This window comes from Elephas maximus, chromosome 2, assembly GCF_024166365.1.
Source record: "Elephas maximus indicus isolate mEleMax1 chromosome 2, mEleMax1 primary haplotype, whole genome shotgun sequence".
NCBI classification, from domain to species: domain Eukaryota; kingdom Metazoa; phylum Chordata; class Mammalia; order Proboscidea; family Elephantidae; genus Elephas; species Elephas maximus.
The window spans coordinates 85,889,117-85,915,164 of NC_064820.1; the positions used below are offsets into that span (position 1 = coordinate 85,889,117).

At 38.6% G+C, this 26,048-nt stretch overlaps 1 protein-coding gene across 3 annotated transcripts in view; it reads left to right on the plus strand.

The window, feature by feature from the left end:
- The window catches only part of MSH3 (mutS homolog 3), a 217,899-nt gene that overhangs the window by 187,317 nt on the left and 4,534 nt on the right, over positions 1-26,048 (plus strand). For all 3 annotated transcript variants that reach the window (XR_007514976.1, XM_049866717.1, XM_049866709.1), the window contains exons 21-23: positions 13,847-14,033; positions 18,773-18,902; positions 25,791-25,962. Coding sequence is in view for 2 of the 3 variants with exons in the window: in XM_049866717.1 (XP_049722674.1) it covers positions 13,847-14,033; positions 18,773-18,902; positions 25,791-25,962 (489 nt within the window). In the remaining variant the exon portion in view is untranslated. The remainder of the gene's footprint in view (positions 1-13,846; positions 14,034-18,772; positions 18,903-25,790; positions 25,963-26,048) is intronic.

A 26,048-nucleotide genomic window follows, 5' to 3' on the forward strand; every position in this document is an offset into this window, starting at 1 on the left:
ATCTCTGTCTAAATTTATCTGCCAATTTATAAGGCAAAGAAGGACATGGGGATGTAAATAACACCACGGGATGCTGTCAGCAAAATCTGAATTGGGAAATTGCAGGACAAATCACTGGTTACAGAGTGAGAGACCACTTTCCCACCTGTCTTTTCACTTTATACTATTTCTTGTGCCAGAAATGCCCCTCCACCTGCTTTGTAAATCCCACCTATTGCTCAAGAGCTAGCTCAGGTGTTGCCTCCTTCATGAAGACGTCCTTGATTGCCCCAGCCAAAATTTACCTCATCTCTGTGCTTTCATAATACATTTATTTTTCTCTCCTAAAGTTCTTACCTCTTTTAGTTTTATCATTTTTTTGTGTGTGTACCCACTCACTACTACTGTGTGTCCGTTCCAAAAAGATGAGTTTCATATTTTGTACATCTTTTTTCTCCCTCCCTTTATCAACAGCTTTGCTTTGTTCATTTTGCTTTGTTCGTACATATACAGACACTCAAGAACAGGGTTATTGAATTGAATTGACCCTTAAGTCAAGATCAGGCAAAAAAACAAACCAAACCTGTTGCCATCCAGTTGATTCTGACCCATTGCGACCCCACAAGACAGGGTAGAACTGCCCAATAAGGTTTCCAAGGAGCGGCTGGTGGATTTGAACTGCTGACCATTTGGTTAGCAACCATAGCTCTTAACCACTGCGCCACCAGGGCTCCCAAGATCAGGCAATTGGAAACTAATGACATAGGCAATGGGGAGTCCTTGGAGATTTATGAGTAGGGAAGTGATATGATCAGAGCTACAATTTAGGTTTGAGGAAGATTAATCTGGCAGAACTGTGAAAGACAGACTCTGTGAAGGGATGATGTAATTCAGTGGTTCTGGGGAGAGACCCTGAGCATCTTGATAAGACTGGTGGAAGTAGACAGGGGACAGAGGAGAGATGTAGGGTTAGAATTGACAGGCCTTGGCAACTAGAATGAGTCAAGAAAAATAGATGAAGAACTAGAGAAAAAGATTTAAGACATTGAGCCACAGGTGACCAAGAAAATAGAACACTGGTGCTTATTAGTAACATTGAGAAATTCAGGAGGAGGATCAGATTTGAGAAGTAATCTTACATGTGGCGTATGAGGAATGGTACATGATAATAAGGTAGCCATTACATTTCTATGTCATAGAAACTATAGTGGTATATTAGGAAACCTTAGCATTGTCCCAATGATGAGATCAAAACCCTGTTCTGCTGAAAGCATCTTTTATTAAACCCATGTAGTATGCCAAGGTTTTATGCTGTGTTAGGGATACAAAGCTAAATAAGACACTTAAGATGCTCTCAACTCTAGTAAGTGAGATAAAGAAACAAATCATTACAGTTTAGTGAGATCATGAAATACCAGAGAAGTATGTATATGCATGTGTTTATTTGCTCATTCATTCATTCATTCATATTTATCCTGTTGCCATCTTCTAGAAAGGAATTAAAGCAGTGTACATACAGAATATTCAAGCAAAATAGTATAAAGATAAGGATGAGGGCTTAAAATGGAGCCAGAAAGGAGGCTTAAAATATTTGTCCCATAATGACCAACACTGCTGTGAATAAGCCACAAATCTGGCTCAAATGTTTCCCCAAAGGTAACCAACCAGTTGCTGTTGAAACAGTTCCTTCTCATGGTGACCCCATGTGTGTCAGATTAGAACTATGCTTCACAGGGTTTTTAATGTCTTTTAAAAACTTTTTATTGTGTTGGATGGTTTTTAATAAGACCAGATAGACGAGTTTTTAGGGGGTCCATTTGGTTAGATTTCAGAAAACAAACATTGATGTTCTTCTTGGACCACGAGCTCTGCTGAGACAGATTGTGCTTATCTGCACACCTTTGTATCCCCTATGCCCGGTATGTAGTTAAGTGTGCAGTAAATTATGTTGAAAGACTGACATAGAATTTTTAATATAAATAGAAAATAAGTATTAGTATGTTTCTTAGTCTAGATTTTTGAAACCTGGCTGAAAAATCCCCTCGGATTAAAATGCCATCTAAAATAGGACATTGTAGCTTAACTAGGTTTTTCCACAGAACTGAAAAAGTTATCAAATCTTTATGTAAGATTTGATCTTATTGGGAAAACATTTACGTCTAGGTATAGACAGAATAATCCTGTTGCCATTGAATCGATTCCAACTCATCGCACCCTATAGGGCAGAGTAGAACTGCCCCATAGGGTTTCCAAGGAGTGGCTGGTGGATTCAAACTGCCGACCTTTTGGTTAGCAGCTGAGTTCTTAACCAGCAGGTTGTTCATTGTCACTTGAACCTTTTCCTGGAAAAGAAGCAGATTTAGTTATTTTTAAGTAACGTTTTGGCAAACATGTAAATCTGGCTGTAAATGATATATCAGTATATCATGATAGGTATTGACGAAACATTTCTAGACACATATTTCCAAGGATCATTAACTTCTTTGAGTGCATCACTGAGATAAGATCTGTTGTATATTACCCTGACAAATGCAAACTTAAATCTCTTTCAACCTTTTAGACTCAGTTAATTAAGTTTTAGAAAAGCAATGAATTATTAAGTCTGGTTAGAAAATAGCTTGAAAGAAAGCAAAAGCAATTGGTCTCTTCTCTCAGAGTAATTTTTTCTGCTTATGTCAATTAAATGTTGGTAGATGGGATTATTTACATTAAATGGCCCCCGCTTAATCATTTTCATGCCATGCTACCCATGGAGACTCCGTCTTACGGCACCCGCTTCGGGGAATGCTGTGTACTCAGAACAGCGCCACTATGTTCATTTCGAAATAGAATTGGAAGGTAATAAGCATACAACCGCTTAAATTATTTTAAATGTTTGCTTTTGACCATGTGGATAACTGATTTGTTTGCTCCATTTAGTTCAGTTTAATTCAGCAAAGATTTATCGAACAACCACTGTGGTATATTTATAGTCTGTAATAAAATATATTCCTCATGGACAGAAAGAATCTTGAATCTATCAAATATGCATCTTCCAACTGGTAGTAAATACCAGCATTAAAAACCGCATGGTAAGTGGCATTTTGCTGAATGAGTACGTTGTTAGGATTTTGTTGGCGTCAGAAGTGTTGCCTTATAAATGTCTCTGTGGTTTATTTAGCTCCTACAGTGCCCTAGTGGTGCAGTGGTTAGGCATATGGCTGCTAACCAAAAGGTTGGCAGTTCAAACCCACCAGCTGCTCCACAGGAGAGAGATGGGGCAATCCGCTTGCATAAAGATTTCAGCCTTGGAAACCCTATGGGGCAGTTTTACTCTGCCCTATAGGGCCGCTATGAGTCAGAATTGACTCTGTGACAATGTTTTATTTTTTTTGGTATAGCCATGTCTAGCAGAAACAAGAGATCTCATTTCATCATTTTGATTGGAAGTAGTTGTATGAATTTAATACCTGAGAGTTTATTTGGTTTGAATTTGAATATAGGTCCCAGGCCTTGCCTTTTAGGTACTGTGTTAGTAGGTGTGATAAAAGGGACCCAGGAGCTCTGTTTTTAGAGCATTGCCATGGGACTCTGAAGCATGTCCAGAGTTAAGAACCCTTGTTTCAAGTTCAACTCCTGATACTTTATAAAAAGAATTGAGTATCAGAGATGTTCTGAGGTTGTAGTATTTATTCAGTGATCAAGGATGTATGAGTTTCCCTCCATAGCTGAACAATTTTATTTTTCCTTTGATGACCTGATGGCTGATTAATCTTATCTGTCTTTTGATAATTATTTATGTTGTTCACAGATATAATTAAGATTGAGAAAGAGCATTTGCTCCATTAATTATTTTCCTTTGAAATTCTTGGGACTTTCCCAGCAGAGTGGACTACTTGGTGTGTTAGAGAATGATGCGCCAGTCAGCTCATGGAGGGTTACTTTGATAGGAAAACACCATGTCCTTCATACGTAACCTGCAGGTGCTTTGTAGACCGCTCCAGTGAACATTGTTTCATGTGAGCCAGTACAAGTTTAGCATTTTCCTAGATTCCTGTCTTGATTTTTAGCAATGTTTCCATTGAAATTGAAAGATTGCCGCAGTAGTTTTTGTTTGATTATATTTTGCAGTTCAGTGTTATAATTTATACATTGACTTTAAATACTGCAGTGTGATCTGAATGCAGTCATTATTAGAAAGGATTACACTAAAGAAAGAGCCATGTTTCTTATCTATTAAAATAATTTCATTGAAGCTAGTGAAGTACTTTGATTCTCCCTTTGGTAGAAGAAAGCTTGTTTAACCTGGTAATTACCATCATTTATGATACAATATTGTGTAGTGTACTTAAATGCATGATTTGCAGCTTAAGAAAAAGTTTGTTTTTCTAATTACACAAGTAATGCTTGTTCATTGTTCAAAATTTTAAAACTGTAGAAAATCTCAAAAAAGAAAAATTTTTAAATCACCTGTAATTCTACCGTCTGGATATGATTGTTGTTTAGATAGATGGCCTTCCGGGCTTTTTTTTCTTTTTCTTTTTTTTTTTTATGCACACATATAGAGGTAAATCATTTATGTTTTCATTCTGAGTTAATTATTATGTTTAAATGGAACACAGCTTCACTACTTAAGAGTTTTTACGGCTTTTAAATACCATGTGGTATCTACATGTCGTTTAATAATTGGTGTTTTTTGCAGGTTTTTCCTCTTCTTAGATTTTAAAATTTCTTGTTTATGTCTTTCTTCCTTTTACTCATCTGAATTATCAAAAACCTAAATGCTTAGAGAAACACCAAAAATTAATGTAACCCAATATATTTATTAAGAGTAGATATGATTTGAATTGGGCGGCATCACCCAGACATACCAGGAAGGCGCTTTGAAGAGAGGACAGTGAAAGCCCGTTATATTGGTCATTGTTATGTTAATTTATCAGAAGATGACATCAAAGCATGAGCAGGGTTTAAGGATCTGTCAGTTACAGAAACAAAATCACCAAGGACAGGCCATACATCCTAAAACACAGCCTCTAGTCAGACCCTGGAGTTCCTGTTTCCAAAGCTGGCTGCACTGGCTGCAGGTAGATAATTTTCCAAGAGAACGCAATGCCTAAGGCAAAATGCTCCAGCTAAGCTGCTTACTAAGCTACTGTTTGACCTGAAGGTGACTCCAGGGAACCAGTTCCTTTAAGGTTCAAAAGGACACGTAAGAGTGGACGGCCTGGGTGGGTCACCCCAATTCCGTGAACCCAGAAATCTGTCCAGGAGAAAACAATTTCATCAGTCTCAAGAGTACTTTGTTACTTAGGAAAGTATTTTCCTTTTGTAAAATTTATGTAATATGCCAAAAAAACAAGATGCCTAGGCACCCATTCTAGACCGAGTTCTATAAACTTTCTAGCAAAATGAGGTGATGGGATCACTTTTAGTTAAAGAAAAAAGCCAAATTAGCTAACATAAAAATCCTCCTATGAAAACTGTAGAGTATGTGAAAGAATTCTAATGCAATACAAATAATCAATGCTTCTGTTTTAACAATTTTAATATACTCTGTGTATCACCCAATATGAAAAAAATCCCCTTTTCTTCCATTAATTGCAGCATTTCTCCCCCATCCAGCATTTTCTTTACATAAGGCCCAGAGATTGTGATTCAAAACATCAGAGATCCACCCCATTTGCTATAATTATGAAATATCTAGAATGTTATCTCAAAATATCAAGATCCCATAAAAACAAACACTTGTTCAAATTTTCATGACACTGTTATCGACTTTAGAAACTGGCTCAAAAAGTAGTAATTTTTTTCCTCCACCTAATAATGCTTTATTAAGCTTTGTTGACCTATATAAAGGTTATAGGGAAGGAGGGAGAAGGGGGATTAGAAAGATTAGTCTGCCACCACTCCTAAAAATATCAGAGTGATTTTTTTTTTCTTAATCACATAACTGTAACCTTTTGTCTACTCAGAGCAAACTAACATTAAGATGAAGTCTAAAGAATACATTCTTTATTTTCTACTACATTCGAATATACATGAAGACAGAATGATAATACACAGGTGTTAGAATTCTTTCAATCTCTGAAACATTTCAACGTTTGGAAAATTTCAAAAACATTGTCCAGTAGTATGTCTTGTAAATGCTTATTGACTTAATAAAAAAATGCATGAACAATTTTTGTTGTTTATTTATACTCTGCCTTGCTGCAAAAATTTATTTTAGGCGGTTTACTGGGACAGACAATATAGCAGGATAATAAGAGAGGAAGATGGTATCTAAAGACGTTAGGGCAAAGAGAAAACAGAAACATAAGATAAAGTCACGGTTACTGTTTGGTGTTAGAAAGCCCAATTTACTTGTTTTCTAGTAGCCAAAGTGAAAAAAAAAAGTGTTTATAAAATTCTGTGTCACAAGCATGCTATAAAAGTCACTGTATTGCTGGAATTTGTTGGAAAAAATATACAGACTCCACATTTTTGAAAAGAAGTCAACAGAGAAAATTTTTATTAATAAAGAGTTCCCACAGTTAGAACACATACTTGCCCAGTAGCCTCCTGACTGGTTGATAAGTCAGAATTTCACAAATGTCAACTGGGCACATTGATACTCTGTGTTACAGAAAAATAGTGCATGGGCTGCCACCATACTGGCTTTCCAAGTGTCCTATAGTACACTTAAGTTCATAGAACCCCTCTAGATGGGGAGAAAGGCCTGTTTGTGCTGGCTTCTTGACCAGAGCATCGTTCCTCTATCTCATCTCCACAGTGAGTTTCCTTGTAAAATTTCATTTGAATGAAGGATTTAACAACTAGAAAGATATCTGCAAACCACTGGCTTAGTGGTAGCATTAGGACCATTGCAAAATTAAAAATATATCCATGTACCTCTGAAATTTGGCCTGGCTGTAAATAGCCCAATAATATAACGAGACATGTTGGGTGATGCAAAAATTCCCAGGCCAGGAGTCAGAAGACCTGAGTACTTGTCCCTTCTCTGCCACAAATTAGCCCTGTGACCTTGGAAAAGTATTTTGATCTCTGAAACTTACTACTTCTTTTGTAAAATGAGAGTATGATTACCAAGACCTCTCCCAGCACCAAGACATTCTTTCATGTCAAGCTCCTCCCTTGTCAAAGGAGAGGGAACAGTTGGGAGATGTGACAATTCTCTGTAGAGAACTTGAGCATGGAAAAAATTTTTAGAGGAAGGGTAATTAGTTGCTCTGTCTAGAATAATTATATTTTGCTGTCAATAGTTCGTCTAGGTTGGACAGCAGGAAATGTTTGCTGGCAGCACAGGCTTTTTGGTAAAAGGTGACTGAAGGGTTGTCTGGGCTTTTATGCTGACATCATCAGAAGTGAGTGGTCAGCAGTGACACGATCTGAAAGAGAGCATGATGGAGAATCTGTTAGTCTTCTCAGTGAGGAGGACCTTGGGGGCATTAGCAAGGACAGTTTGGAAACACAGAAAGTTAAAAAAAAAAAAAAAGTAGCATTTTCAAAATTATAATTCATTAGCATAGGTTTGACTTCACCACTAACAACTTAGCATTAGAAAGGCATTTTTACATTAAATAAGTCATTGTGAAAAAATAAAAATTGGAATTACTTTTTAAATGCAACTTTTTTCAACTGAGTGGAAAATACAAATGAATATTATTGAGATTGTATGCAGAATTTTTTGTTGAACCAAACCTATTGCCATCAAGTCAATTCCAACTCATAGCAATCATGCAGAACAGAGTAGAACTCCCCTTAGGGTTTCCAAGGCTCTAATCTTTACAGAAGCATAATGCCACATCTTTCTCCCACAGAGTGGCTGGTGGGTTCGAACAGCCCACCTTTCGGTTAGCAGCCGAGTTCTTAACTACTACATCACCAGGGGTCCTAATTTTCTTCCTTTTTTTTAGTTACCAGGTAACATATTATTATAATAATCAGCTCACCATGAAAACATTAAAAGTTAATTTTGAGATCCCATTAAAAAATTTAGATTGTCTCCGTTTTCTTAGAATTATGTTTTTTTAATTTATGTTTTTTAGAATAAACTGAGCAACAGCCTGTAAGTACAATTTATATGTAAGCACAAAAGAAAACACAAATTTATATCCTTTTGCGCCTGGTAACTTTTCCCACAAATTTTCCGTCAATTCTTTTTTTGGTTAACTTTTAATTCAGGACATTCACGATATTGTTTTTTCTTGAGAGATTTGAGTTGGGTAAGTTATATTACAACCCTGGAAAGAAATAATTCATTTCAACCTGTACTGAACATTTTATGTACAAGACACCCTGCTTGACATTTGAGGGTAATACAAAGGTAAATCAATGAGGCCTGCTCTCAGCTAGCATTTACTTCTAGGAAGAAGACAAAGAAGAATCACTTCTGGCAGATTCTAAGTGAGGGATCAGGGACAGCTATGCAGAAATAGCTTCAAGGAAGACAGGGCTTTTAGTCAGCAGGAAGAGAGGCATGAAGATTATTCTAGAAAAATGAGGAAAAGCACAAAGGGATAGAAGTATGTGCCATCAACTAAATATATGAAGGCCACTGAATTATATACACTTTAAAAGGATGGATTTTATGGTATGTGAATTATATCTCAATAAAGCTGTTTATAATCTATGTGGCATTTGTGGCAGAAACATATGATCCCTGGGGCAGTACAGAAGGAGATGAGATTGGAGAGAGGTTTGGGGCCAAAACACACAGAAGGTCTTGAATTGGGGGTTTTGTTCTCCAGGCATTAGGAAACCTTTTTAAGCATGAGGGTCAGTATGACTTTGTTGATTTTAATATATGAGTCTGCTGGCAAGCTGAAAGATGCATTAGCTGTTAGAGAAAGTGAGAGTAGAGAGAAAAGTTAGGCTATTGGAATAACTCAGACCAAAGAGTTTAAACTAGCGAAGCAGCAGTGGGGTTGAAAATAGAGTGTTAAAATGGCTGGATATTCAAGATTAAGGGAGCAAGAAGAATCCAAGAAAACCCCCAAATTTCTCATCTTTCTTATGTATAGAACAAGGGAATTGTATTCATTTTCTGTGCTGCATAACAAATTACCACAAACTTAGCAACTTAAGGCAACACACATTTATTATTTCAAATTTTCTATGGGTCTCTGGAAACCTATGGAACTCTAGTCCAGATACAGCTTAGCTGGGTCCTGTGCAAGGCTGCAGTCCAGTTTTTGGCCAGACCAGGTTCTCATCTGGAGGTGAACTGGGCCCGGTTTCAGGTCATTGGCAGAATCTGTCACCTGGCTGTAGGACTGAGGTCCCCAACTTCTTGCTGACTGCCAGCTGGGGGCCACTCTCAGGTCTTAGAGGCTGCTCACAGATCCGTGCTCACTGACAGATGGAAAATCACATTTTACTCTTGTTCGAATTTGTACATTAATGAGATTGAATATTTGGATGAGTTCATTGCTTTTGTGATTTAGCTTTTTTACCTATCTTTATGTTGAAATAGTCACCATTTTGCTTTGCAGTGTGAGCCACTGTATTTTCTGTATATTGAAACCTCTTGTCATGTGTTGGAAATATTTTCCTCAGTTTGCAGTTTGTCTTTTGACTTTTCCATGATATGTTTTTGCTATACAAAGGTTGAGAATTTTAAGTAGTTAAATCCATTTAAACTGTTTCCAGTTTCCATTTTCAGTGTCAGGTATGTAAAGCAATCCAACTAATGCCCATAGATTAAATTTCACCTATACCTCCTGGTATGTTTATGGTTTCTATGATTACACTGAATTTTCATTCCATATGTTAGGTGCTGTCATTGGTCACAACTCACAGTGACCTTTTGTACAACAGAACGATACGCTGCCTGGTCCTGCTCAGAATTGTTGCTATGTTTGAGCCTGTTGTTGCAGCCACTGTGTCAGTCCATCTCATCGAAGGTCTTCCTCTTTTCACTGAGCCTGTACTGTACCAACCATCATGTCCTTTTCCAGGGACTGGTCCCCCCCGATAACATGTCCAAAGTACATGAGACAGAGTCTCTCCATCCTCACTTCTAAGGAGAATTCTGGCTTCTTACTTCTTCTAAGACAGGTTTGTTTGTTCTTCTGGCAGCCCACGGTATATTCAGTATTCTTCACCAACACCATAATTGAAAGGCATTAATTCTTTGGTCTTCTTTATTCATTGTCCTATTTCACATGCATATAAGGTGATTGAAAATACCATAGCATGGTTCAGGCGTACCTTAGTCCTCAAAATGACATCTTTGCTTTTTAACACTTTAAAGAAGTCTTTTGCAACAGATTTATTTGCCCAGTGCAGTGGTCATTGATTTCTTGACTACTGTTTCCATTGGAAACCGTGGTGACATAGTGGTTAAGAACTACGGCTGCTAACCAAAAGACTGGTGGTTCAAATCCACCAGGCGCTCCTGGGAAACACTATGGGGCAGTTCTGCTCTGTCCTTTAGGGTCACTATGGGTCGGAATTGACTCGAGGATGAGGTTTGGTTTTGGTTTTGGGTTTCCATGGGCGTTGATTGTGGATCCAAGTAAAATGAAATCTTCAACAACTTTAATCTTTTCTTTTATCATGATGTTGGTTATTGGTCTGGTTATGAGGATTTTTGCTTCCTTTATGTTGAGGTATAATCCATACTGAAGGCTATAGTCTTTCATCTTCACTGGTAAGTGCTTCAGGTCGTCTTCGTTTACAGTAGGCAAGGTTGTGTCATCTGCATATCCCAGGTTGATAATGAGCCTTCCTCCAATCCTGACACCACGTTCTTCTTCATATAGTCCAGCTTCTCAGATTGTTTGCTCAGCACATAGATTGAATAAGTGTGGTAAAAGGATACAACCTTGATGCATACCCTTTCTGATTTTAAACCACGCAGGAATAGGGATACATCTTTATTTTTTCTGAAATAACGAATTAGCTAGCATCTTTTGTTGATTAATCATTCATCCATTTCCTCCTGATTTGAAATCTCATTTTTGTCATATGCTAAATGTTTATATGTGTATGTGTGTATTTGCCTAAAAATATCTGCCCCAGGAGCATCCCAAGCCAAACCCACTGCCGTTGGGTGGATTCCTACTCATAGCTACCCCATAGGGTTTCCAAGACTAAATCTGTATGGAAGCAGACTGCCACATCTTTTTCCTGTGGAGCTGCTGGTGGTTTCAAACTGCCAACCTTTTGGTTAGCAGTGGATTAATTTAACCACTGCGCCAGCAGGGTTCCAGGAGAATCCTATGATTCCTGAAATTTCTAGCAAGAACATTCCATTAACTTACTGTTTATAGAATGCTCTCAAGTATAATACTTAAACATACTGTTGCATAAAAAGCTTATCCAACGCTTGTTTGTTACTTTAATGCTTGAGAACTAAAGATTCCTCCATCTATTTGCCTTATCAGAGAATTTTCATTATCAGCCAAAGATTTCTTTTTTATGTCAGCTCACAACCTGCCAGGGTTAAAGGCAAATAGTGTTCAGGAGGTCAGACATGGTCATGCTAAAGAATTCAAAGTGGTTTAGAGATACAAAACCCAGTGCTGTCAAGTCGATTCCAACTCATAGCGACCCTATAGGACAGGGTAGAACTGCCCCATAGAGTTTCCAAGGAGCGCCTGGCAGATTCGAACTGCTGACTCTTCGGTTTAGGGTCTTCTTCTTGCTTTATAGTCTGGAAAATATTAGTAAATATTGCAAATTGAGATAAATAATAGTATTTGAGCTTTGAAAAGGTAGCCAGAATGCTTCCAAGTTAACATTTTAGAAATTGTTTTATAATTATTGATTTAAAAATAGATAAAATTGACAGCTTTGAGTAAAGCTATTAGCTCCATCATAAATGTAGTTTATTGCAGTTTCTAAATGCCACCAGATACTGGAACAGTTTTCACAAAGCTCTATCAGTCCTTGGGGAAAACATCACATGCAGCCTGCCCTGACCATTAGAGGGCTGCAGCCACAGAACTTGCTAAGGCCTAATTTCACTGAGTTTCTCTTGTACTAAAAGGTGTGTTATGCTGCTGTAGGTCAAGTGTGAAGGTGTTATGGTCTACTTTGTGTATTATTATAGTAAACCTAAATCGATGAAAGTATTTTTTTCTCAGAATATAGTTACTAGCAATCATAAAGCTGGCTAGTGGGTCAAAAACCTGAATTCTAGATTTTGCTATTAAGTTAGTAGCATGACTTTTTGAGTATTACCTAGTTATTCCTTTTCTTTTCTTTTTGGTTACCTTTTGTACTAAATCAGCATTTTCCCCAAATGTGTTCTGTAGATTATTGCCATAAGGTGCTCAAGGAGAAAAGGGTCATGCTCCACGGCAACATGAGTTAGGAAAGTGTTGTGTTCTAGATCCCGCACTAAGAAATGCACAGTGTGTAGTAGGATATTGTCATGGATTGAACTGTGTCCCCCTAAAATGCGTATCAGCTTGGCTAGTCCATGATTCCCAGTATTGTGCGATTGTCCATCATTTTGTCATCTGATGTGATTTTCCTGTGTGTTGTAAATCCTACCTCTATGATGTTGAGGTGGGATTAGAGGCACTTATGTTAATAAGGCAGGACTCAATCTATAAGATAAGACTGTGTCTTAAGCCAATCTCTTTTGAGATATAAAAGAGAGAAGAACAGAGAGACAGGGGGACCCCATACCACCAAGAAACAAGAGCCAGGCGTATATCGAGTCCCTTGGGCCCAGGTTCCCTGCGCTGAGAAGCTCCTCAACCAAGGAAGATTGATGATGACAACCTTTCCCCAGAGCTGACAGAAAAAGAAAGCCTTCCCCTGGAGCTGGCACCCTGAATTCAGACTTCTGGCCTCCTAGACTGTGAGAGAATAAAATTCTCTTTGTTAAAGCCGTCAACTTGTGGTATTGCTGTTATAGCAGCAGAAGATAACTAAGACAGATACTAATGCCTTTAAGAATACTTAAGAAGGGGCCTGGGTGGTGTAAGCAGTTTGCGATTGGCTACTAGCCTAAAAGTTGGCAGTTCAAACCCACCCAGTGGCTCCATGGAAGAAAGGCCTGGCAAACTGCTCCCGCAAAGATTACAGCCAAGAATACCCTATGGAGCAGCTCTGCTCTGTAACACATGAGGTTGCCTTGAGTTGGGGGCCAATTTGACGGCAGCTAACAACAACAAGAACACTTTCAGATGAGAAATCCAATAAAATCTTTTGGATGCATTTCTTGGCATTGACAGAAACTTGTGTTCAATGAAGTCCACTTTGTGAACCTATATTAGCTGCTATATGAGTCATTAAACATCTATAATTCTAGTCCTAATAAAAAGTTTTGTAAGTGAATTATTTCATATGTGCTTCTTCAGTGTACTTCATTGTCAGTGTAGAATATTCTTAAGGAAACACTGGAAAACCTTTAATTGTACAGTATCCTAGTTAGTGCTCATGGATTTGTAGACACAGCGACACTTGTTTTGCCCTATGTGTAACAAAAGTTTGATTCGGAATGGTCAGAAAAAGCAGGACTAAGGATTCCCCTCAAGCCCTGGTGTTGAAGTAGTTAGCAGCTTGGCTGCTATCCAAAAGGTCAGCAGTTTGAAACCTCCACCCACTCCTTGGAAACCCTATGGGCAGTTCTACCCCATCCCATAGGATCGCTATGAGTTGGAATTGACTCGACAGCAGTGGGCAATGGGTAAGGGTTTCCCTACTCTGCAGTAACTCTGTCCAATACCGCAGGCTCTCTACAAGATACAGTTTGTTGCTAGGCACTCATTTCTTCCAACATATATTTTTTCTGTTTAATTTAAGCTGTTATTGGGTCAAAATATATGGACCTCTTGGGGGGTCTTTTATATTTATCGTTCATAAAATGATGCTTGGCTTTCTAATAAGGAAGTTCAGAGGAAAAATCAAGGTATCTTCATCTTATTTGTAGGATGGGAGCTGCAGACAACATATGTAAAGGACAGAGTACATTTATGGAAGAACTGACAGAGACAGCAGAAATAATAAGAAAAGCAACGTCACAGTCCTTGGTTATCTTGGATGAGTTGGGAAGAGGGACAAGCACCCATGATGGAATCGCCATTGCTTATGCTACACTTGAGCATTTTATTAGAGATGTAAGTATCCTGCATACCTTTTGTATGTTGGTGGTACATACTACACAAATAGTTTTCCTGACTTGAGTATCTAAATATTCAAAATTATTTTTAATTGTTAAGATTGACCCTGTCCACATAATTGATCATTATTACCCTATACACTGAGCTGAGATAGATTAGTCCTAAGTAATGTTTGTAAATCTTTGATGTGTCTTCCTTTCTTTGCCGAAGCACAATAAACCTGGTCTGCAGGAGAAAGGTCTCCATGGCAATATATTCACCCAAGACTCTTACCTAATTATCCTTGGCAAGCTCTAAATCAAGAGAAGGTACAATCTATTTGCAGTCCAATCCCTGAGGAAAGAACAAAAAGGAGATGATGTCAGTTTACCCTGTGGAATCTGTTTTAGCTGTATCCTAAAAAATCTGAATATAAGGCCTTTGATCTCTTTTGTATCTGTTTGCTACATCACTCTTTGGTACCTAAGCCTTTTCGTCAGAGTGTGTATCTAAGCATCTCAGTATGAAATATTTTTGTGTCAAAGTTTACATCTCTATATTTCCTTCAGACTCTCTCCTCTTATTTACTCCATCTGTCCAATTTGGTCTTTCAGCCCCTAAGTCTTGTCTGTACATCGGCCTTTCTTTTTCTTTGTTTTTTTTTTCATTTTATTCCTTTTTGTGTCTTCCTTTCTCTGCATTCCTCCCCCTCAGTTTTGTTACTCTAAACATTTATTTAATTACATACCTTAATTATGACATGTTCCCTACTTTAAAGTGTATACTTTTTCGTCTTTTAAAAGGAATTTATATTCATTTGCAAAAAGATGTAGCTCAGTGACTTTTCTTTAATTATTATAGAAACTACATGTTAAGGAAATTGGAGTAAAGTAACATCAGTATGTGTCTGTCAGCTTGTCTATTGTGGTGGCTTGTGTGTTGCTATGATACTGGAGGCTTTTCTACCAGTATTTCAAATACCAGCTGGGTCATCCTTGGTGGACAGGTGTCAGAGGAGTTTCCACACTAAGGCAAACTAGGTAGAAGGACCTGGAAGTCTACTTTAGAAAAAATTGGCCAGTGAAAACCTTATGAATATCAGAGGAACATTATCTGATTATAGTGCCAGAAGATGAGCCCCCAGGTTGGAAGACACTCAAAAGATGACTGGGGAAGAGCTGCCTCCTCAAAGTAGAGTCAACCTTAATGATGTAGATGGAGTCAAGTTTTTGGTACCTTCACTTGCTGATGTGGCATGAGTTAAAATGAGAAGAAACAGCTGCAAACATTCATCAATAATCGGTATGTGGAATGTACAAAGTATGAATCTAGGAAAATTGGAAGTTCTAAAAAATGAAATGGAATGCATAAACATCAGTAAACTAGGCATTAGTGAGCTGAAATGGACTGGTGTTGGCCACTTTGAATCAGACAATCATAGGGTCTACTATGCCGAGAATGACAACTTGAAGAGGAATGGTGTTGCATTCATCAGCAAGAAGAACATTTCAAGATCTATCCTGAAATACTATGCTGTCAGTGATAGGATAATACCCATACACCTACAAGACAGATGAGTTAATACGAGTGTTACTCAAATTTACACACCAACTGCTAAGGCCAAAAGGAAAAAATTAAAGATTTTTACCAGCTTCTGCAGTCTGAAATTGATCAAACATGCAATCAAGATGCATTGATAATTACCGGTGATTGGAATGTGAAAGTTGGAAACGAAGAATTGGTAATTGGAAAATACGGTCATGGAGATAGAAATGACGCCAGAGATGGTATGGTAGAATTTTGCAAGACCAACAACTTCTTCGTTGCAAATACCTTTTTTCAACAACACAAACAGCTACTATACACATGGACCTCGCTGGATGGAATACACAGGAATCAAATCTACTCCATCTGTGGAAAGACACAATGGCAAAGCTCAATATCATTGGTCAGAATGAGGCCAGGGGCCAACCGCACAACAGACCATCAATTGCTCATATGCAAGTTCAAGTTGAACCTGAAGAAAATTAGAACAAGTCCATGAGACCCAAAGTACAACTTGAATATATCCCACCTGAATTTAGAAACGGTCTCAAGAATAGATTTGACACGTTGAATGCTAATGACCAAAGACCAGACTAGTGGTGGAATGACATTAAGGACATCATACATGAAGAACTCAAGAGGTCATTAAAAAGACAGGAAAGAAAGAAAAGACCAAAATGGATGTCAGAAGAGACTCTGAAACTTGCTCTTGAATGTTGAGTAGCTAAAGTGAAAGGAAGAAATGATGAAGTAAAAGAGCTAAACAGAAGATTCCAAAGGGTGGCTTGAAGACAAAATAAGGCATTATAATGATATGTGGAAAGACCTGGGGTTAGAAAACCAGAAGGGAAGAACACACTCAGCATTTCTCAAGCTGAAAGAAATGAAGAAAGAATTCAGGCCTCAAGTTGCAATAGTGAAGGATTCTATGGGGAAAATATTAAACGACACAGGAAGCATCAAAAGAAGATGGAAGGAATACACAGAGTCACTATACCAAAAAGAATTGATCAATGTTCAGTCATTTCAGGAGACAGCATATGATCAGGAACCAGTGGTACTGAAGGAAGAAGTCCAAGCTGCACTGAAGGTAGGAACTGGTAGAATACCAATTGAGATGTTTCAACAAATACATGCAGCACTGGAAGTGCTTATTCATCTATGCCAAGAAATTTGGAAGACAGCTACCTGGCCAACTGACTGGAAGAGAGCCACATTTATGCCTGTTCCCAAGAAAGGTGATCCAACTAAATGCGGAAATTATTGAACAATATCATTAATATCACACGCAAGTACAATTTTGCTGAAGAACATTCAAAAGCAGCTACAACAGTACATTGGCAGGAACCTGTCAGTAATTCAAGCTGGATTCAGCAGAGGGTGGTGCAATGAGGGGTATCATTGCTGATGTCAGATGGTTTCTGGCTGAAAGCAGAGAGTACCAGAAAGATGTTGACCTGTGTTTTATTGGCTATGCAAAGGCATTGGACTGTGTGGATCATAACAAATTATGGATAACATTGCAAAGAATGGGAATTCCAGAACACTTAATTTTGCTCATGAGGAGCCTGTACATAGATCAAGAGCAGTCGTTTGAACAGAACAAAGGGATGCTGCATGGTTTAAAGTCAGGAAAGGTGTGGTCAGGGTTGTATCTTTTCACTATACTTATTCAATCTGAATGCTGAGGAAATAATCCGAGGAGCCGGACTATATGAAGAACAGGGCATCAGGATTGGAGGAAGACTAATCATCAACCTGCGTTTTGCAGATGACACAACCTTCCTTGTTGAGAGTGAAGAAGACTTGAAGCACTTACTGAAGAAGATGAAAGACTGTAGCCTTCCGTATGAATTATACCTCAATATAAAGAAAACAAAAATCTACACAACTGGACCAATAAGCAACATCATGATAAACAGAGAAAAGACTGAGGTTGTCAAGGATTTCATTTTATTTGGATCCATGATCAATAGCCATGGAAGCAGCAGTCAAGAAATCAAACGATGCATTGAATTGGGCAAATCTGCTGCAAAAGATCTCTTTAAAGTGTTAAAAAGTAAAGATGTCACCTTGTAGACTAAAGTGTGTCTGACCTAAGCCTATGCATGCAGAAACTGGACGATGAATACAGAAGACGGAAGAAGAATCAATGCCTTTGAATTATAGTGTTGGTGAAGCACATCGAATATACCATGAACTGCCAAAAAAAATGAACGGATCTGTCTTAGAAGAAGTACAACCTGAATGCTCCTTAGAAGCAAGGATGACAAGACTTTGTCTCACATACTATCAGGAGAGATCAGTCCATGGAGAAGGACATCATGCTTGGCAAAGTAGAGGGTCATCAAAAAAGAGGAAGACCCTCAATGAGACGGATTGACACAGTGGCTGCATCAGTGGGCTCAGGCATGGTAACGATTGTAATTATGGTGCAGGACCAGACAGTGTTTCGTTCTCTTGTACATAGGGTTGTTATGAGTTGAAACCAACTTGCTGGCACCTGACAACAATAGCAATAACACTTAAGCCAAGTAATTAAACCTAGCATCACCATTACTGGGTCAAATTGACGTCACATGCTTCCTAATGGAAAGTACTGAGAAGGGTATGTCACCTACATAGATATGTAATAATCCTGGAAAAAATGTCTGATCTGAATCTAACCATGAGGAGATAATCAGACGAATCCAAATTGAGGGATATTATACAAAACAATTGTCCTGAACACTGTAAAAATATTAACATCATAGAAGACAAGCAAAGGCTTAGGGAACTCTTCTAGATTAATGGACTAAGTATAATGCATGATCCTTGATTTTTTTTAAAATGCTATAAAGAACATCATTGGATCAGTTGAGGAAATTTAGATATGGACTCTATTAGGTGATAGTAATAATGATATCAATGTTAAATGTCTTGAGTAATAATTTTATTCTGATTAGCTAGGATAATACTTTTGTTCTTAGAAGACTGAAGCTTAAGTATCTAGGTGTGAAGTGTGAGTGTATGTGTGTGTAGAGATGGGAGGGAGGGAGGAATAGAGAAGATGGCAAAATATTAATGAATTTTCCAAATAAAGAGTGTATGGATGTTCATTGTACTATTCTTGAAATTTTTGTGAATTTTTGAATTCTTTCAAAATAGAAAAGTTTTAAATAAAATAAAATTTAAAAATAAATTCATATTTACTGTATGTTTTATTGCTTTAGGTGAAATCCTTAACCCTGTTTGTCACTCATTATCCACCAGTTTGTGAACTAGAAAAAAGTTACTCACAACAGGTGGGGAACTATCACATGGGATTCTTGGTCAATGAAGATGAAAGCAAAGACGATCCAGGTATGAAATATTCCTGCAAAAGTATAGTTAGAATGCTGCTGGTTTTCGTGTTTGACAATTTAAAGTTTATAGGTACAAGCACTTATTGCTTGTAAATAATACAAGCTGTGAATGTCAGTTATAATGTTTGTCTAAATGCATTTTTGTCTTGAAAGTAGTACAACCATCCTTAGAAGCAAGGATGGTGAGACTATGTCTCACATACTTTGGATATGTTATCTGGAGGGATCAGTCCCTGGAGAAGGACATCATGCTTGAAAGAGTGGAGGGTCAGTGAAAAAGAGAAAGACCCTCAACGAGATGGATGGACACAGTGGCTTCAGGAATGGACTTAAGCGTAACCATTTTGAGGATGGTGCAAGACCGGGCAGTGTTTCATTCTGTTGTGCGTAGGGTCGCTACAAATTGGAATAGACTTGATGGCACCTAACAACAACAGCAAATGCATTTTCTCTAAGCTTAAAAAAAAGCTTAGGAACTTGCATTTATCCTTGCCGCTTTGAGTCCTTCTGTAGTCTTCCTTATCCACGTGGAATGACAACCCTTTTTCTACAAGAGGAGAATGAAGGGGGCACTTAAGTTTTTCTCCATGCCTTACGTTCTTTTTTTTTTTTTAACTTTAATCACAAGATGTTCTTTTATTTATTTATTTATTAATAATTTTTGTTGTGCTTTAATTGAAAGTTTACAAATCAAGTCAGTCTCTCACACAAAAACCCATACACAACTTGCTAGGTACTCCCAATTACTACCCCCCCCCATGAGACAGCCTGCTCCCTCCTTCCACTCTATCCTTTTGTGATCATTTTGCCAGCTTTTAAGCCCCTCTACCCTTGCATCTCCCCTCCAGGCAGGAGATGCCAACATTGTCTCAAGTGTCCACCTGAACCAAGTAGCTCACACCTCACCAGCATTCCCTCTCCAACCCATTGTCCAGTCCAACCCATGTCTGACGAGCTGGCCTTGGGGATGGTTCCTGGAGTGGGCCAACAGAAGGTCTGGGGGCCATGATCACCGGGGTCCTTCCAGTCTCAGTCAGACCATTAAGTCTGGTCTTTTTATGAGCCTTACATTCTCACATGATATATCTCAGGAAAGATGCCCTGTCGAGTGCAGAGTGTTATTAGTCATCTTTTTAGTTGTTCAATTTATTTCCCATAATATCGTTAAACATTACTAACTATTAAGGGTCATTGGAAATCCTGGTGGTATAGTGGTTAAAAGCTACAGCTGCTAACCAAAAGGTCGGCAGTTTGAATCCACCAGGCGCTCCTTGGAAACTCTGGGAGCGGTTCTTCTCTGTCCTGTAGGGTCGCTTTGAGTCGGAATCAACTCAATGGCAATGGGTTTGGGTTTTTTTTGGTTTATTAAGGGCTGTAGAGGAGCCCTGGTGGTACAATGGTTAAGCACTCAGCTGCTAACCAAAAGGGTGGTTTGAACCCACCAGGTGCTCCATGGGAGAAAAACCTGGCAACCTGCTCCCATAAAGATTACAGCTTAGGAAACCCTCTCGGGGAGTTCTGCTCTGGCATAGGGGGTTGCTATATGTAATACTCATATATCGACTCCACGGCATACAATAACAAAGGCCATGTACTCTGCTGGAAACTTTATGTGTTTTATCTTAATTTCACAAGAAAACGGTCTCAGAGAGGTAAAGTGGTATGTGGGGTCAACGATATCTTTTCTAGCCTTTCCAGTTATTACTAGTGTCACAGAAATGAGACAGTTCATGAAAAAGAATGCCATCAGCCAGTAGAAGTAAGTTCAAGTGCCGCACGCAACATAGGAGGCTTTAGCATAATTTTTTCCTTGTTCAGCAGTAATTTTTTTAAGCTACCAGTCATGGGCCAGTGACAGTTTGCACAACTGGTGAGCTACCGTGGAAAACCCATTATCCAAGACACTCCAGAGTCCACCTTTTATTTTGGAAAAGTAATAAGAACAGACATGAAAAAGAAATCAGGCAAGTGTCCCAAAGAAAACAAAGCACTGGACCTCAGATAAAGTTAATGTTAGGCAATTCCTGCCTTTCACCACCATGCAGTCTCAAAAAAACACATCATAAATTCTCTCATAGGATCAGCTCTGTATCTACGAATCTGTATCCAAAATGGCAGGAGAAGTCTTAGAAACTGAAACCCAGTGGGATAAACAGAACAGAGTTCACCAACAGGGGATGGAAGATGTCAGTGCTACTAGGCATTTGATGTGAGCTGACTACTCACCCAGAGCATTATATCTTTCCCTTAAGTTTTCTGGCATTTTATTTTATTGACTTAAATTTTTATCCATAAACATAATTTTAAAGACAAAATGATGCTAAGAGACTTGTGTTAACAAGCAGCAGCCCTCTGCTTCCTTTCCTCCACTCCATGCCCGTTCCCCATTCCAATCCCGAGGCAACTACTTTAACTCTTTAATCTGTTTCTCCCATATTTCTAAATAATAGGCATATTCTCCTGTTTCTTGACCCATCAAATTGAGACATTATTGTTTAACTTCTCATTAAATTAGCAGGGAGTCTTCAGCCTCTCACATACCTCTTGGCTTCCTCTGTCTTCACAGTGTAATCATTTCACATTTTTTCTGTTTTATTCTTTTTCATTGTTTTCACTATTATTACCTTGTAAATATTGCTTACTGAAGAGCCAAGTATTAAGACAGTGCATTTTCTTTCTTTTACAATGTTTTCTGTTTTCTTGAAGGTAATAATTGCCCTGTTTTTTCCCATTTCTTTCTGTCTGTAGTTGAATCCTCCTGTGCCCTTCTGTATCTTTGTAAAACACCTCTCTAGATAGATATTTTCCCACATGATTGGACCAGTGTTTCCACTTTTTTTACCCACTGGGGGTCATTCCTCCTTGGAGTCCTCTGTCCTTCTGCTCCTCTGAACTTGGCTACTGCCTGGGCATGCTGCACAGCTCTTGTCCAGGGACCTGCTTTGCCATCATCTTAGGATGTCTTTTACCCTCTTTCTGTGCATTTGATTGCAAATAACAAAACACTTACACTCACATTGGCTCAAACAGTAACGGTATTTATTTATGTATCTATACATATATAAAATCTCACATTATAAGACCCTTAGAGGAAGAGTGGGCTACAGCTCCTCCTCTTTGCAATTGTCCAGGCTCTGCCTTCCTGCCCTGCTGGCTTCATCATCAGGCTGGTGGCAAGATAGCTCTTTCAAACATCATATCCAGAAATGACAATGTCCAAAGGAAGAAAAGGGACCAGCATTTCCTGTGACTCTAACTTAAAGGAGCAAGGAAGGCTTTCTCAGATGCTGCTGAGCATTTTATTGGTCCATCTCATTGTCAGAATTGAATCATATGCTCCTCCTTAAACCAATCCCTAGAAGCAGGGATGGCAGGAATGACCTTGATTGGCCTGAGTTAATCAGGACCTGCTTTTGTAGTTGTATATGAGAACACTACTCCACGAGTTAAATGGTGAGGGATTTGATTCCTTACAAAATCAGGGTTTCCTTAGGGGCAGAACAGATTTTGCATAAGCTACTAATAATGTCAACTAAAAGGAGGTGAATATTTTGAGGCTTCGCATGAATAAAAATGTCTTTATCATCCCTTCATACTTGATTGACAATTCAGCTAGGGCTAGAATTTTAGGTTAAAATCATTTTCACTCAGAATTTTAAGGCATGGCTTATTGTCTACTCTTCTAGTATCATTCCTGGCTATGTTTAGATATTTAGGTTCCACCCATTATCTTTAACCTACCCCTTTCTCTTCATAACAACTGCCTAGTGAAGTTAGGTTTTAAAATAGGATTTTCCTAGTTTCCCTGTAATCAATAGAAACATGAATTATAACTTTCACTGACTTTAAGTAGTACCAGATAAACTTTTCAATAAAATCCATTTAAGAAGCAGTCATAGTTTATAAGTAGTTAAGTTCTAAGAACTTTTGTTGTGAGGCTGTAGAGAAACAAGTTTTTTTTTTTTTTTTTTTAATTTTCTCTGGCCCTCTTTGGTTCCACATTTTATTGCTTAACACACACACACACACACACTCTCTCTCACTGTCTCTCACTCAGGTATGTACTACAGAGAAGGATAAAAGATAAACTTGAGGCAGAAAATAACCACGAAAGAGCTCCCACAGGTGATTATGGTGTGAGAAGTACCAAAATTAGTATTAGTGTAGAGACTAGCTTTTGATGGCAAATTCAGCAACAGTTTGTACTGAGGTCTGTTAACAACTTGTTCAGGGCAATATAATATTTTATATAATTTAGCGATACATAAATACATTTTCAAAAGAAAAAAAAGCTATCAACCAAGCAGTTTTTAAGCAAGGGAGTTACATTTTTTGTAGCATTTAGTAGGCTCTCAGAAAATGCTCTCTGGACGGATGGACGGACAAATCATTTTTTAGAAAGACCAGCATGGAGGATAGATTACAGTGGAGAGGCTGGAGGCAGGGAGATCAGCTAGGACTAAAACCTGTTGAAGTGATAAAGTCCATTTTTCTGTCTTAACAATTAAAAGAGTTTGCTTTTTTGATTGCCTACTGCTGCTTCTTTCCCTCTTGGTCTTGTGAGCATCGAAGAGTAACAAAAAATTATCTAGTTGTCAGGCACTGGTGTCTGTATTCCTTTTCCCTAGTCTGTTCCCACCTACTTCTTCACCTGCTCTTTGTGTTCCTTAGGTTTTATTTGAAGGCAAAGGTATTCGTAGTACTTTGTAATGGAGTGTTTTAGTCTGTGTATTCCTAAGAGTGTCAGCATTCTCTTCACCTCCCACTTCTGGCACCCACCCTTAAAAAAAAAGAAGGGTATTATTTCCCTGTTGCTGAATTCTTAGAGAAGGAGGTTAAGTAAAATTCCATTATCCTTGTTCTCTATTGTATTCTGTCTTTTGGCTTGTTAGCTGATAAAAGAACAAAAGCGCACACATTTATCAAGTGAAATAATGTATGAGAAAAACCTTTGATAAACTTAAAATAAATTTACTAGGATCTTAGAAATCATTGTAAATCTGGTTCATCTTGAATATTTTTTGCACCACAGTATAATTATATTGAATTTCATGATAAAGCTACGTAAAAACTGCAGGATCTTGAGGTGCTTTTGATTTATCAAAGATTAAACTGTATGTAGTATTTTCATATTATCACACTTCATTATATTCTGACTGTTTGCTGTTGTTGTGTGCTGTCGGGTAGATTGCAACTCATAGTGACTCTATAGGACAGAGTAGAACTGGTACATAGGGTTTCCTAGGCTGTAATCTTTACTGGTGAGGAACCATCATGGCACGGTGGTTAAGCGCTCAGCTGTTAATCAAGAGGTCAGCAGTTTGACCCCACTATCCACTCTGCAGGAGAAAGATGTGTCAGTCTGCTTCGGTAAAGATCTCAGTGTTGGAAACCCTATGGGGCAGTTCTACTCTGTCCTATAGGTTAGCAATGAGTCAGAATCAGCTCGATGGCAATGTGTTTGGGGTTTTTTTAAATTTATCTTTACTGGAGCAGATTACCAGGTCTTTTCTCCTGCGGAGCAGCTGGTAGTTTCTAACCACTGACCTTTCAGTTAGTAGCTGAGCACTTAGCCGTTGTGACACCAGGGATCCTTTCTAATTCTTTAAAAGGTCTTAATTCATATGCTTGTATATGTGTCACAGGCTGAGTTCCCCAGGAAGTAGACTCTCAGGGTTACATGTGTGAGGTTTATTGGATACTGTTCTGGAGGTCAACACCTGAGGGCAGGACTGGCCAGAGGAAGAAGTTGGACTGTGTTGCAGTCATTACAAGGCTTCAGCCAACCCTATATAGAGGTCTGAGGATGGGATTCAAAGTTGCTTCAGTTTGGGGTGAGAGGGCCTAGTTGTCTATTGCTGCATAACCACCTGAAACCTAGCAGCTTAAAACAACCTTTATTATCTCATAGTTCCTGTCAGTTAGGAATACAAGGCAGCTTAGCTGGACACCTCTAGCTCAGGATCTCTCACAGGCTGCAGTCAAGGTGCTGGTCAGGGCAACAGTGTCTTCAAGGCTCAACTGGGGCGATCCACTTCCAAATCTGTTCACATGGTTATTGGCGAGCTTCAGAATATCCACTTCCAAGCTTACTCACGTGGCTGTTGGCCCGCCTCAGGCCCTGCTGACTATTAGCCAGAGTTATCAGTTTCTTTCCAGGTAAATGTCTTCAGACGACAGTCCACGCAACATGGTAATTTGCTTCCCTCAGAGCAAGGAAGCAAGGAAGTGAGAGTGCTCAAGACAGAGACCACAGTCTTTTTGTAACCTAATCTTAGATGGGACATCCCATCACTTTCATTTTGTTTGTCAGAAGCAAGTGCCCAGCCCATATTCCAGGGTAGGGGATTTTACAAAAGTATAAATACCCAGAGGTGGGGTCTTTGGCAGCCATCTTAGAGGCTGTTTACCAACCCCATGGTAACCAGTTATTGGATGCAGGCTGCCCCAAGAAGGGAGCATGACCTTGGATGAACCAGTTCTCTTCAGCTGAGGCAATTCCCAAAGAGGGCATACAGCTGAAGACTGTGGGCTATCACCCTTCCAGCAATAATAACCCACAGTCCTCAGCTGTAGGCATAAACCCTTCAGTCCTAAAGGGGGATCTGGGTGGTAGTGAACAGTATCTACTTCAATATGTGTAACTCTCAGTTAACCAGAGTATTTAATAAACCAGAATTTCCCAATCTTGTTATTTACAATGGGCATTAGGTAATATTTCCTTATCTGTTTTTAAAGGAGGCATTATATAATTGTACCACAAATCAGAATCTTTTTGATGTAGAAGTTTAGTTCAAATTTTTCTGCAAGCTGTATAAGACAAAATACTTTTTCAGCTTGTTATTGTTAAAAAAATTTTTTGAAATTTTTTTTTTTTTTTTTGTAGGCAAAGAAGAACAAATCCCCTCCTCTGTCACTTTTCTTTATCAAATAACCAGAGGAATTGCAGGAAGGAGCTATGGACTCAATGTGGCTAAACTAGCAGATGTTCCTGGAGAAATTTTAAAGACAGCAGCTCGCAAATCAAAAGATCTTGAAGGATTAGTGAATATGAAAAGGTCAGAATGATTGTGCTTCATTGTTTGCTTTATGATTCAGTCTTCCCATGGTCCAAGAAAGGGGGGTTGTCCTGTAAATGAACATC